This window comes from Gossypium hirsutum, chromosome D11 (assembly GCF_007990345.1).
Source record: "Gossypium hirsutum isolate 1008001.06 chromosome D11, Gossypium_hirsutum_v2.1, whole genome shotgun sequence".
In the NCBI taxonomy this organism is placed as follows: Eukaryota; Viridiplantae; Streptophyta; class Magnoliopsida; order Malvales; family Malvaceae; genus Gossypium; species Gossypium hirsutum.
In genome coordinates this window covers 3019563-3033478 of record NC_053447.1, presented here as the reverse complement: position 1 = coordinate 3033478, position 13916 = coordinate 3019563, and the positions used below count along the sequence as shown (strand labels likewise).

The 13916-nt window shown below is 33.2% G+C and overlaps 2 protein-coding genes across 6 annotated transcripts; both read left to right on the top strand.

Annotated features, from left to right (window-relative positions):
• Positions 1-4219: 4219 nt before the first annotated feature.
• LOC107912110 (branched-chain-amino-acid aminotransferase-like protein 1) lies at positions 4220-6470 on the top strand. 2 transcript variants are annotated; one of them, XR_005920928.1, is made up of 4 exons: positions 4220-4574; positions 5595-5678; positions 6076-6144; positions 6258-6470. XR_005920928.1 is itself a non-coding variant. In XM_041105523.1 (3 exons), the coding sequence occupies exons 1-3, from the start codon at positions 5589-5591 to the stop codon at positions 6324-6326; spliced, it is 228 nt and encodes a 75-aa protein (XP_040961457.1). In that variant the 5' UTR covers positions 4886-5588; the 3' UTR covers positions 6327-6470. The 2 variants fall into 2 exon arrangements, 1 of the variants encoding a protein (XP_040961457.1); XM_041105523.1 differs by lacking the exon at positions 4220-4574 and having other exon boundaries at positions 4886-5678.
• A 2052-nt stretch (positions 6471-8522) lies between these two features.
• Positions 8523-13772, top strand: LOC107912111 (nuclear transport factor 2). 4 transcript variants are annotated; one of them, XM_016840169.2, is made up of 9 exons: positions 8523-8814; positions 9460-9651; positions 10047-10344; positions 10432-10658; positions 10747-10924; positions 11353-11474; positions 11573-11635; positions 12574-12637; positions 13361-13772. In XM_016840169.2, the coding sequence occupies exons 2-9, from the start codon at positions 9460-9462 to the stop codon at positions 13597-13599; spliced, it is 1383 nt and encodes a 460-aa protein (XP_016695658.1). In that variant the 5' UTR covers positions 8523-8814; the 3' UTR covers positions 13600-13772. The 4 variants fall into 4 exon arrangements, with proteins under 4 accessions (XP_016695658.1, XP_040961456.1, XP_016695660.1 ...); XM_041105522.1 differs by having other exon boundaries at positions 8544-8814; positions 10783-10924; positions 11576-11635; XM_016840171.2 differs by having other exon boundaries at positions 8544-8814; positions 10783-10924.
• Positions 13773-13916: the final 144 nt, after the last annotated feature.

Below are 13916 nucleotides of genomic sequence, written 5' to 3'. Positions count from 1 at the left end.
CTTTTATACTTTTAATTTTTGTCAAATTGATCAAATACATATGAAAATCTGATGTGACATTCAAGCGCTAACGTAGTATCTTGTATAATTGTTCATGTGTGTTTATTATTGATAGTATATTATTGTCTTATATATTACGTCAACAAATAATTACATAAGTTAAAAATCCAAAATGTCATTATATCTATTTTGAATTGCATTTTAGCCTTTTTACTAAAAATATAGTAAACTAACCTCTATATGATAGATGAGTGAGCAAAACAATCCCTCTGTTAAAATTTGATATTTATATAAGATATAATAGTAAATCTAGCCGTCAATCTTTACATATTTATTCAATTTAACCCCTATTCTTAACAACACCGACCCAATAGAGGAATATGGGTCAAATTGAATAAATTTGTAAAGTTTGAAGGCTAGATTTGCTATTATATCTTATATAAACATCAAATTTTAACGTCATGGTTGTTTTGCTCTCTCCTCTAACATATAATTAAGGACTAATTAGCCCATTTTTCAATAAAAAGGCTAAAATGTAATTTAGGGTATAGTATAGGGAGTTTTTTGTTACTTTTACATGGAACTTACCAATGTTGGTAAAAGTTTTATGGAGGTCCTTATATTAGGAATCAAATTACATTTTTCTCCATCTACTCAAAAAGGGACAAATTAATCTTTACATGTTAAATCAAAAAATAAATTGTTCATTTTTGTTAAAAAAATTCATCCATTTGTGTTGCTAAAAACTAATATGGTTGACAAAATAATCAAATAATGACACGTGGCATGCCACTTGTACATCACGTTGATATGCATAAACCAATTTTTAAAAGTAAAAATAAATGAAATTTTTAACAAAAAGACTAATTTATTCATTGATCTAACATATAGAGATTAATTTACCTATTTTTTTTAAATTAAGAGGAAAAAATGTAATATTTCTCTTAATCTAAGGCTTAGTGTTTGATATTGGAAAATATTCAACGACCCTCAAATATATATTAAACAGAATATATATATTAAATGAAAACTGAAAAATATTTGTACTCTCTCTCTCAATGAATATCACGTTTTTTTATGATTTTTTTAAAAATTTAATATAGATTGTTTTAGATATTTTAATTAATGGCTTAAATTTACATTTGACCATTGATTATATTTTCTTTATTTGATATTTATGATTTTTTCTCATCTTAATATTTAATTTTTTTTCTTTTGAATAAAACAAAGATTAAAAATATCGGGAGTAGTCCCTGTACAGGTACTATCCAAAACCAGAATATGCTCCATTGCAACTGGCGGCTTCAAGATCGACCGGATTCTACGAGCCACAGATATGCTCTGTCGCGCATTCCCCTCGTTCATTAGAAGCTTCACAGCAGCAGCATTGTTCGATTCCACTACGATATTCCGGTACCCATGCTTCCACAGCAAGTCCAAACCATCCAGGATCTGCCACAACTCCGCTTCTAATACCGAGCAGCGTCCCAGGCTTCTCGTATATCCCCACAGCCACTTCCCATTCTTATCCCGAACCAACCTTCCAGCAACAGCTGCAGCCTGCACGGTCGGATGATCTCCATGCTCCATCAGTGTTAAGCTTCACGGAATTATCCGCTGGAGGTTCCCATCCTGTTGATATCCTTCCACACGTGCCACAAGATACACGAACCAAAGCATTCCTTTTAACAGATTTCGCCCAACTCACACAACCCGTTATAATGTTGACAGCATTACTATGTATAACAGCAAATAAAAATTGGTTCCTTTGCTTCCATATTTCCATACAACAATCCCAAATAGGGTTCCCCAGTCCATATCTTCAAAGTCTATTCCCCATATGTTAGAAAGATTGTTGAACAACCACTGCACTAACGAACTAGATAAAAACTCATTAATCATCAATCTTCGAGGAAGAACTTGGGACCAGATCGTGCGAGCTAAAGGACAATCTGGAAAACGTGCAAAGCGTCTCCTAACAAGTGTCCGCAACAGCCACAGGAGGGGTCATTAGAGAACCCTCTACGACATCCCTCGTTGTTCGTCAAAATTCGGCCATTCAAAACTAACCAAAAAATTTGTCCCTCTACGACATCCCTCAACGTCACTAGCTGGATCATTAGGGACCCCTTCAACCCGCGTTCACTAATCCAACAATCCGTAGATGCTTTAATGCTTTCCCCATTCCCAACCGACCAGTATAAATTCTCCTTCGAGAGGGGCCAAATTCGAGCTAAGGATCGCCACAAAGAAATAGTTTGTGCGATGAAGACTATCCAGATAGGTACTGTCAAAGTTATATTTAGCCTTAAGTACTCTAGTCTACAATGCATCAGTATTTGAGACCAAATGGTAAGCTAATTCATCAAAAATGAAGAATTCTGCACCATTAAAAATCTCAAATCAAGACCACCGTTCTCTAGTGGTTGACAACACTTTGACCATTTAACAAGAACTGGTTTGAGCCCCATATAAAGCTTTGTGCAACTTTCTCAATTTCTTTACAAATGCCACGCGGAATTGTCATCGTTTGCATGAAAAAATTAGGGATAGCCATCAAGACAGACTTTATTAGAGTGGCTCGACAAGGAAAGGAGAGTTTAGTATAGCCTCTAAAGAATTAAGTTGCTGCTTGACTTTCTCCCAAAGATTTTGGAAAACACCAAATAATCTAATGAAATTAGTAACTCAAAACAAAAAGAGCAATAGAGAATTGAAAAGCCACAATGAAGTAGTGCACACTAATACCAATATATTATTTAACTCAATAATATTTGAATATAACGGGATTATTACAAATGAGGGAAAGATCTTTATTTATATTTATAGTTGAACTCTCCAAAATCAATAATATAGATTTGAGTTAGGTTAACAATCCAAATTAGAGTTTATCTACGATTGAGAGTACTAAGTGATTTAAACTCTATACAATTGGATTTACACTATTTACCTTGATAACTCTAATTTTATTAGAGTGTTACATTGAGCCACCAATACTTCAAGTAGATGGGTTTCTCTATAACTTTCACGAATAGCGTCAATTCATAAGAGTCAAATGAGCCCCATATAATAAGCTGACATCTATGGACGTTTTGTGCGTAATAGTCATGAGCTTTGATTTGCGATCCGTGACACATTGAACAACTAAAATGAGATAAGTTGGGTATAACCTGTAACTCAGGACTATCAATAACTTGTGTCGAACCACTATTTTAACCAAGGACCATAGTAGTAGGTTTCTTTTGTTGGCTACAATATCGCTACAATATTCAATTTCACTGTCATCGTTGTTTTTACATTACTCGTAAGTAAACGCACCGTTCATCCAAAAATTTTTTAACAAAAAAAAATGTCCATTTTCAATGTCCATGAGACTGAAGGAAGGAAACGACTTCCATAGAGCATAAGCCTGATTGGTGAGCGCACTAATGCTAATACGCTGTCCAATAGCTTAATAATAATCGTGCTTGCCATACTGTCTTTGATAAGCTTGTGGATTCTGTCTGGAAACTGGATCGCCGGAAGCCCGTTGACAACCGATTTAGTTACGTCTCCCTCGTGAACTTCAACATATCATCTTCATCTACATCAAAAGCGATATTTGTACGCTTAGAATCTTTCTCTGCACTATGTCCGATTGGTATATCTTTAAAGTATGGTCTGGAACCCTTTGAAAAGTCAACCACCATGTCTACGCCGCAGCAGTCATGTTCGTTTGCCCTGAATCTTACTTTTTTGGTTACCCAATCAGCCTCTGAGCTATCACCGGTCGCCTCCATCATAGCTTCCTTCAAAATAGATACTTATCTAAAATGTAGAAAAAGGACTGTAATCTAAAAATTGTTCTTAAAAAAACATCTTACACTTCACTCAAGGGAATTAATACCTAAACTTTATTCAGTCAACTATTTTATTATTATTTTTGTAACAATGTTAGGTAGATACATCTTATTAAAGAATCATTTGAAAAATTATAAAAACATGAGAAATAATATATATGGAAATGTTAAGAAACTAAAAAAGTATAAAAATATAAATACAAAAAGTAAAATTAAATATAAATTTTAGATTTCACCAAATATATATATAAATCTTAGAAAAATACAAAAACCTGACTCAAAATTAAATAGAAAAATTTTCTAGAAACTTTAACCTTCATCTTTTCTTTATTTTTATTGAGTTTGTCTGTGTATTCTCGAAGATTAACAGTGTGTTTGGTTCAGTGTATTAGCTAATCCATTACGCCCTGATTACGCGCCTATTACATTACGCTCCTATTCCGGTGTTTGGTTCACTGTAATAGGTATTACGTGCGTAATACAATCCCGACCTAATCCCCAAATTCCCTGCTTTTCTAATCCCTTCTCAAATCGCGTATTACACATTACGTCCGGCTTCCCTTCCCAACTCTCTGTTTTACCCTCCCTCCCTACCCGACCCTCTCCTCTTCTGTCCTCATAATTTCTCCTCGTCTGCCTTTATCGATTTTCTCTGTCGATCATTTTTTCCCTTTCATTTGTTGCAGCACGTTTGAAAGCCACTGCTTCATTAGGTTCTCTCGATCTTGGCGTGAGGTATGGATGAACTTTTCATTTTAGTTTTCTGTCTTTGCCTTGGATTGTGGGTGCTTTGCATGCTGATTTGCTTGTCTTTTCTGAAGCATGATTAGAGAGGGTTATAAATCATCATCTTCATTGCATGAGAAGCATCGGTTGTTTATTTCTGATAGTTGAATCGATTGTTTATTTTAAAAAAAAAATTTAATTGAATAATCATGATAAAGTTGGAGATATTATGAGCAGTAATATGTATATATTGGGCTGATAATAGGATGTGAGTTATGAAATCTGTTCTATCGAAATAATTTATGTTTAAAAGAAAATCCGACACCCCCACCCTTAAGAAATTGTGCAGTGCGGTGCTTCTCTACTGTTAAATACAATAAAAATGCATTTCTCCATCCCCAGTCTTTTTCCTTCTCAATAAACCCCAGCTCTAAGGAAAACTTTGGTCTTACCTATCTGCCATGCAAGTTGTGTTAAACAAAGAGTAGTAAACAAATTACAAACCCACTGATAAATGAACACTGATTGTTGTGTATGAATGATCACGCAAAATCTTTAATCATGAAGCATAAAAAATATGTTCTAATAACATACTGGCAAAGGTTGTCCAATGCAGGACTTTCATTTGATTTTACGATAAAGCTGAGAGTAGATGATGTTCTAATATCTGATCTATGATTTGAATGTTGTTTTCATTCTTTCATGCTATTCGAGCAAGTATTATTCTCAATTTGTCGGCTTACTATCTTTAAATGCTTCTGACAGTATCATCAACTGATTAATCAAATTTCGCAAGATAACAACTGTATTTAGTTTCTGATTTTCTTACCTGAAAACTTCAGTAGACCTTTCTCTCTAGGCTTGGATATTTTTGTTTTGTTTGGGTTAAGGGTGTAAACCATGATGGATGATATGACCTGTATATTTTCCTGTGTTATGGTGGAGATTATGTTTCTCAGACTAATGCCAGATATGCATTTTTGTTAAACTATCTCTTGGGAAAAAAATGATTTGTGTGGTCCAATGCAGATAGAAGGGAATAATGCGAATGCCAATGATGCAATCATGCTCGACAAGGATGGTTATGTATCTGAAACAAATGCCACAAACATTGTAAGACTAGGATTTCCCCCTAATAGCTTAGATCTATATATGAATTAGGGGTTTGGGGAACATTAAGACTGAGTATTGTTCTTGGATTTGTTCATACATTTTTGCCTCACAATTTATGCCAACAAGTATATACAACAAGTCTATTTAACAAGTCCTTCCAAACACATTTTGTAATGGTGGGATCTTGTGCTCATCTTGTAATGGTCAACTCTTCATGGACTCAGTCTCACATCGAGAAGCTTTGGGGTATTCCTAACTGCATTAAGCGAGTTTATCCACCTTGTGATACTTCAGGACTTTAGGTTCTGTTTCTTGTTATTCATCACCAATCATAGTGCATTTTATATTTTTTAGTGTCATTCATCTGTGATTTCTTACCAGTTTACATCTGAAACAGGCACTTCCTTTGGAAAGGTCGGTGGAAACTCCAAAAATCATATCTGTTGCACAATTTCGTCCCGAGAAGGTGCACATACTTACATAGACCTTCAAGCTAAATTTTTAATGGTTCCGGTGTTTCAGTTTTGGAACCTTGATTAGTTCTAGAAACTCTTTACAGTTTGATTTTTTTTAACTCAGGAGCTGCAGGAGTACATGGCTGCAGGAGTACATGGCTGTGATTTCTTACCAGTTTACAGTTTGCATTAGTGTTGTAGAGTACATGGCTGCAGGAGCCATACCTATAGGTGAGCTAGCATGGCAACTGATATTATAATTTCTGATTCGAGCTACTTTTGTTTTCCATTTTAAAAATGTTTTTAAAATGATATTCATTTTGCTCGACTCCCCTCAGCTCATAGTTCTGCTGGCCCGAAAATGGACATTGTTTTAGATGAAGATGGACACAAACAGGATTTCTTGCTCAAAATGTAGAAGAATATGCAGATGCAGTCTTGAAAATCGTGAAGATGCCCGAGTCTGAAAGACTCAAGATAGCTACAGCAGCAAGGAGAAGAGCTAGCAGATTTTCGGAGCAAAGATTTTACGATGATCTCAAAGCCGCAATCCAACCAATTATATGCGGTTCTTCCTAGTTATAGGATTGCATTAGAAGATCACAGTGACATAGAAAACAATAGTTATACTTGTTCTTGTTTATTGGGGTTCTTCACCCTTTCGATCTAGTCATTAGAAAAAGCTTAGTTTAGATTTGTCAACAAAATAGATATACTTAATACACTAAACCAAATCCTCATTCTTTATTTTATTTGTTTTAAACTTAGGTTACCTTAATTAAACTAATTTTATATGTAATAATTAAATTATATGTAATAATTATTATTTTAAATTATACAAATTCATAAAATATAATTTATTAGTTATAATTATTTTAAATTTTATTAAATCATATATTTTAATTAAAATATATTTAATATTAATTATTTCAAATTTTCTTTTATAGTATCATATATTATGATTTGAGTAAATTCATATAAGACTATTAATTATTAAGAATTTTATTAAATTATATATTTTAATTATAATATATTTAATTATTATTATTTTAATTTATATTTTACAGTATCATATATTATGATTTGAGTAAATTCATATAAGAATATTAATTATTAAGAATTTTATTAAATTATATATTTTAATTAAAATATATTTAATAATAATTATGTTTAAATATGATTAAATTATTTATTATTGATATTAATAATCTTATTAAAATTTAAATAAAATAATTTACCAAAACAAATTTCTGCTAATTATTAAGAATTTTATTAAATTATATATTTTAATTAAAATATATTAAATAATAATTATGTTTAAATATGATTAAATTATTTATTTTTGGTAATAAATAATCTTATTAAAATTTAAATAACAATAACAATAATCATTTACCAAAACAAATTTATGCTAAGGGTATTCTGGTCATTTTAGTTTTCTCCATTATGCTATTACACCTCTATTACATTCAACCAAACACAGTTTTACTATTACGCCTCTATTCCATTACATTCAACCAAACAGTTGATTTGCTATTACACATCTATTCCATTATACCTCTAATCCAATACACCTCTAATCCAATACACCTCTAATCCAATACAGCGAACCAAATACTTTTTTTTATATTCTTTTTATTGGGTGAAAAAAATATTATTTTTGGTAGAAATTTTTTAAAAATGGCTGTCTCATGCGGTAAGTTTAAATTTATTTATTTATTATAAATTTTACATAAAAAATATATAAAAAAAACTATTGTCTTTGTTAAATGAATTTAATTAAATATTTTTTAAATATTAATCTCATTGTAGGTTCTTATTATATTTAACCCACTTTTTATGTTTATAATATATTATATAATTCATAACATATAAAAACTAAATCTATAATATTAAGATGTATACATATAAAATTTTAATAAAAGAGGAAATATTAAATTTAAAATAATCTATGTATATTAGGGGTGGGTTTGGATGGGCGGTTGGGTGCGGTGCGGTGCGTTTAGCTTACTTTTTGTCTCACGCTACAGTGTCGCTACAGTATCTAATCTCACCGCCATCGCTGTTTTTACACTAATCGCAGGTAAACGCACCGCTCATCCAAACTCACCCTAAATAAAATAGGCAAGCTTAAAATGAGTTTGAGTTAGTCATTTACAAATATGAGCGAGTTCGAATAAAATCTTAGGTTCATATTTCGGGCCGAATCAAATTTGAACGAGCATAAAGTATGTTAATATCATGACTGCGCTTGAGTTAAGGTTTTTTAGTTTTAGACCAGCTCGTTTACTATTCAAAAATAACAAAAATTTAAAATTAAATTAAAATAAGATATTTATTATTAATTTTTTAAAACCATGGGATGAATTAGTTGATGAGCTGAGCTCGGAACCGGCCTGAAATTTTTTCTGGAATTGGGCTTAGATCCGACGATGAACACCTCTATATATGGGCTTTGGACGAAATAAAAAGAAAGAAAAAACGATTTTCACATTTTTAATATCAGTATCTTCTCTTTGGCATTGCTTGCTAAGTAGCTATTGTCCTTCGCATTTCCTAATTCGTACGCAACGCATCCCGTTTTTCAGTTTGGGGCTTCGCTCACTCACTCTCTGCTTTATTGAAAGCTCACAAATCTTTCTTGCGCTCACCCTCTTAAGCTCAAATCACCCACGAATCTGGTACTTTTGATATTGCTTTCCCCATATCATTGATTCCAATCGATCTCTATTTGATCGTTATAGCTACAGTATTTTATTGATATGCTAATCCCTTGCAAAATCTTGTTCTTTTTTTTCCTGTTGAATTTTGTTGTTAAATATGCTTCATACTATTTATTTCTGTTAAAAGGGTTCTTTTTGGGTTTTCTTTTATTTATTAAATTGTCCTAGTTGTTTGTAGATTGAAAGAACTATGTCTATGCCTTATATCTTTATAAAGAGTTTGTTTCAAGTGATGGGTATTTATTGTTAGTTGTTTATTGATTGAAAATTGATAGTATAGTGTCTAATGTTAGCACAAAGATCTCTTAGATTGTAAATTAGCTTTATGGTGGAAAAAGGGTTTGTTTCTTAACATCTTTATGTCTTCTTGTTCTGCTTTATTCTGGTCAAAGTTGTCTAGGCGATTGAATATCCGCACTTTGCTTGTTGAGCTTTCGGCATTTGGGTTTATGCAAACATTTCATTGATCTCTACTCTCATGTTTAGTGTAATTTCTAAACATTACTTGCAAAAAGTACTTTTCTTTCATGCTTCATTTTCTGTTGTCATGAAATGATAATTAGTTGAAGTTTCGTTTATCGGTTACTTGAATATCATGTGCAGATGGCCATGCAGGAAGGAAGTCCTGCTGACACTCATACTCCCAGTGCTCAAGTTGTTGGAAATGCTTTTGTGGAGCAGTATTACCATATTCTTCACCAATCACCCAATCTGGTGCACAGATTTTATCAAGATTCAAGTTGTTTAAGTCGGCCAGATATGGTCGGCAACATGGCTACAGTAACAACAATGCAAGTAAGTTTAGCCAGGAGTAATTTCCCATTTGAAGGGGGCAGGAGTCATTATCATATTGTAATCAAGAATTCAAAAATGTATGGCCTTTGTGTGGGAGATGCTGTTGCTAGACTAAGTTGATAACAAGTTTTTGAGAATAATTTCTGAAAATTTGTAATTCTATTGAAAAATCTACTTCGAAAAGTATGGATGTTTAGCCTTCCTAGGTGAAGCTTTTAATGGCTTCTTTGGTGGATATGCTAAACTTTAGGAATGGATATTTTTAATGTTTGTTTGTGGAGATATATTTGATACAGTAATGTTAAATTTTATAAATTGAATAGACATTCTTTAAATTATAACTTAGCTTTAACGTGGTTCTATTGACTAGTGCACTGGTATTTGCTTTGGAGCAGGCAATTAATGAGAAGGTACTATCGCTGAATTACCAGGACTATACAGCAGAGATAAAAACTGCAGATGCTCAGGACTCTTTTGAGAAAGGGGTCATTGTAGTGGTAACTGGATGCTTAACAGGGAAAGATAATATTAGAAGGAAGTTCACTCAAACCTTCTTTCTAGCTCCACAAGACAAAGGCTACTTTGTCTTAAATGATATTTTCAGGTACATTGAAGACAACGAGTTGCAAAACACTATTCCAGTTAATGGCGTCAGCGAACGGGCTTCAACATCTGTCTTGACATCTGAACCAGGTTTGACCTGATTCTTTTCTTTTTAGGCATTGCGGTAGTATTTTCGACACGCTCAAATCATGGAATTGATTTAAATTTTGCTTCCAGAGCCCTCTAATGACCACCCTGTGGAGGACCCATTAACTTATCCTGAGGACGAAGATATTAATAATGGTGCTGAAGTTTGTGACCCCTCAGATGAGGAGGAAGGTTCAGTAATTGAAGAAGAGGTTGTTGAGCCTCAAAAAGTTCTCAATCAGAATGAGAGTGTTGTGGTTGATGATTCAACTCCTGCAGTTCTAGAAGATGCTCCAAAGAAAACCTATGCATCAATTGTGAGTTAACGTTAATTCCTTTTATCTTTCTGTTGATATTTTAGTGGTTCCTTTGATGTTTGATTGAACTCACTGAATTATATATTAGGTCAAAGTGATGAAAAGTAATGCACCACCTACTCAGGTCAATGTTACTACCAGATATGCAAGGGTGGTACCTGCAGAGCAACGATCAAATGTTTCTGCAAAACCTGCTCCAGTAGCACCAATAGTAGCAGTACCTAATAGTGATAGTGCACCTGAAAGTAGCAACGAAAACGAGGAAGGTAATTGTAATTTCATTTATGGCTAATAGAAGAATAAGTGTTCTCCGTGTCACTCCAACTCTTCATTTTTCATGAAGTAACCATATCCAACGCATATCGAGACATAGGTTATAGGGGTATAACCTTCTAAATATCTTCCAAATACATGGAAACACTCGGAAAGAAATGAACATACCTGTGCTGGACACTTGCCAATATTTGACACTAACACTTGAGTCCGAGTAACATCCGCTGTCCTCTTTGTTTGATGAAGCTAGATCCTTATCTTTTCAATTTTAATCAATTATCCGATAAGGGAGTAAAGAAGATGTACTTGATTTTGACATGGTTAATTTTATGTCATATCTATTTTCTTTCCTCTTGATATGCTTAATGCGGATTCTTTGTTGTTTTAAAATATAACCTCACGTGCTTTCTTCTTACCAAAGCTGAAGGACACTCCATATATGTACGGAATTTACCTTATAATGCAACACCTGCACAACTTGAGGAGGCATTCAAAAAATTTGGACCTATTAAGCGCAATGGCATCCAAGTCAGAAGTAACAAGGTTAACTAATATATCAATTTGGCCTTCTGCTTCCTATTTGACATTTCTAGTTCAAATTCTCAGTTCTTACTGCTACATGTATTTCTTGCTTCCTGCAGCAGGGGTTCACTTTTGGTTTTGTCAAATTTGAGACTCCGAGTTCAGTGCAGAGTGCACTTGAGGTATTGTCTCACACCTTTTATCACTACCGTTATAAATGTGATGCCATATGATCACCATCATAAGTCACTCTTCCATTCAATCTTACACAACAAATGTTTTCATAGTTATAGTCTACCAAATATATGCCTAATGTCAGACAAGTTCTGTTAAGTTATTGAAGCACAAAAGTTGACTGAAACAGAAACGTACTCATTTATTGGGTTAACCTTTCATCAAGTGCAGGAGTATGTTAAACCTCATCCTTTCCCTAAGCAATTAAAATGAATAAACAAGAAGCAAGAAATAGAACCCAAATTTTAGATCAGTGTCTTCTAAGTGGCCAGAATGATTGAATGGATTACCTGGGCTTTTTGGCTCACTTGAAAAGTGTTTCATTAGATGATTTCATCTAGAACTTTCTTCAAAAAAACTCTTCCTTTTGTGTAGGTACTCACATCAGCTGGTCTAAAAGAACAAATCCTCCTTTATTTGGCATCTTATGTTGCTCAACTCTTCATGATTTGTTACATACCCAACATGGGTAGAAGAATATGATGCTCCTAGGATTTTTTATGTACATGCAAATTGTGGAAAAAATTTACACATACCTGTGTCGGACACACCTGAGTCCAAGTAACTTAGCTGTGATCTCTTTCATTTCCTTTGTTACCTTTTTAGACAGTATATAGCCATGAAACAGGGACCTTGTATGTTTCTTATACATTTACATCTGATATTCTCCCTGACCTTATATTCATCTTGTAGTTTGTAACTTATTTACAGCCTTGTCGAATTAAGCTGGAAAAGTTGAATGCTTAACCCAATTAAATGTTAAACTTGGTGTTTTATGGATGTTATAAAATTTACGCATTAATGGCTTCTAAGATCCTAAATCGAAGATTTAACTAAATATCATCCCTTATGTTTCTTTTTATGTTTGTGCTGAATGGCATTTCAGGCTTCACCGATCACAATTGGGGATCGTCAAGCTGCTGTGGAAGAAAAGAGGACAAGTACTCGAGGTAATTCAAAATTTATTTGGGAAAAATGCTTTTAACATTGAAATTTCATAAAATTCCCATTTTTACTAATAATATTGTTTTGCATGAATTGGACTTTTTAGTTCATCTAATGATAATACTGAGATTAGGAAAATATGGTCTCAATTCAAATTCGTCACTGTGATGCAATATGTTCCGCATTTGTATAATATATCTATACTATTATTTAAGTTTGTGACTGAGTTGGTGTCATGATTCAACTCGACACCAACTTAGTCAAAGAAATTACTAAAATAACCATATTTCAAATAAATTATATCATTATAAGGGTACTTAGTCAAAGAAATTACTAAAATAACCATATTTCAAATAAATTATATCATTATAAGGGTACTTTTTGTCTTTCACCCACATTGTTTGTATATATTGATAACTTGATACCAACTCAAGAAAAATGACAATACTAGTTTATGATACACAATTGAGTGCATTTAATATTCTTGATCTGATGTATTTACCTATTTAAATTTCATTTACTCGCAATTTAAACTATCATTTGTATTCTAATTTTGTACATATTGCATGTGTTATTATTATTATGTCCAAACCTTACATTTCATTATTTATTGTACGTTGTTTTTAAATGCTCACATTTGATCTAAATATGTGATTTCCATGCTCATACGTGTGTAATTGAATTTCTGGAAATATATAATATACTTGAGAAACTGCTGCTTTTTGCAGTTGGTAGCAGTGGGAGAGCAAGGTATACATCAGGTAAAGGTGGGTTTCGGAGTGACAGTTTCCGTGGTCGAGGGAACTTCAGCGGTGGCCGAGGAGGAGGCTATGGCAGGAATGAATTCAGAAACCAGGGTGAGTTTTCAGGACGATCAAAAGGTTCGGATGGACGGAATGGAGACAGTTATCAGCGGGCTAATCAGAATGGAAGGGGTGGCCGTCAAGGTGTGGCCCCTAAACCATAATTCTATTTGTTTTCAGACATTAGCTGAGAAAGTGACCAGGTGATTCTTTTGACAGTATAAACTAAAGGTAATGAAGGAGCTAAAGATTCGTAGTTTTTAATCTTCATGAAGTTCCAAATGTTGTGAATGAATAAAACTATTTTGGATTCTTTGATCAATTTTCTTTTTTGGTATTTTTGATGATATGCTCTCAAATCTTCCCTTATTACATTTATTTACATGAAAGCATCAATCGATAGCTTATGCATGAAGGGGGTGTAATCTAGCTATAAGAAGCTCAAACTCGAATTGAAATTCTTGGCTCAAAGCTAGGTTCG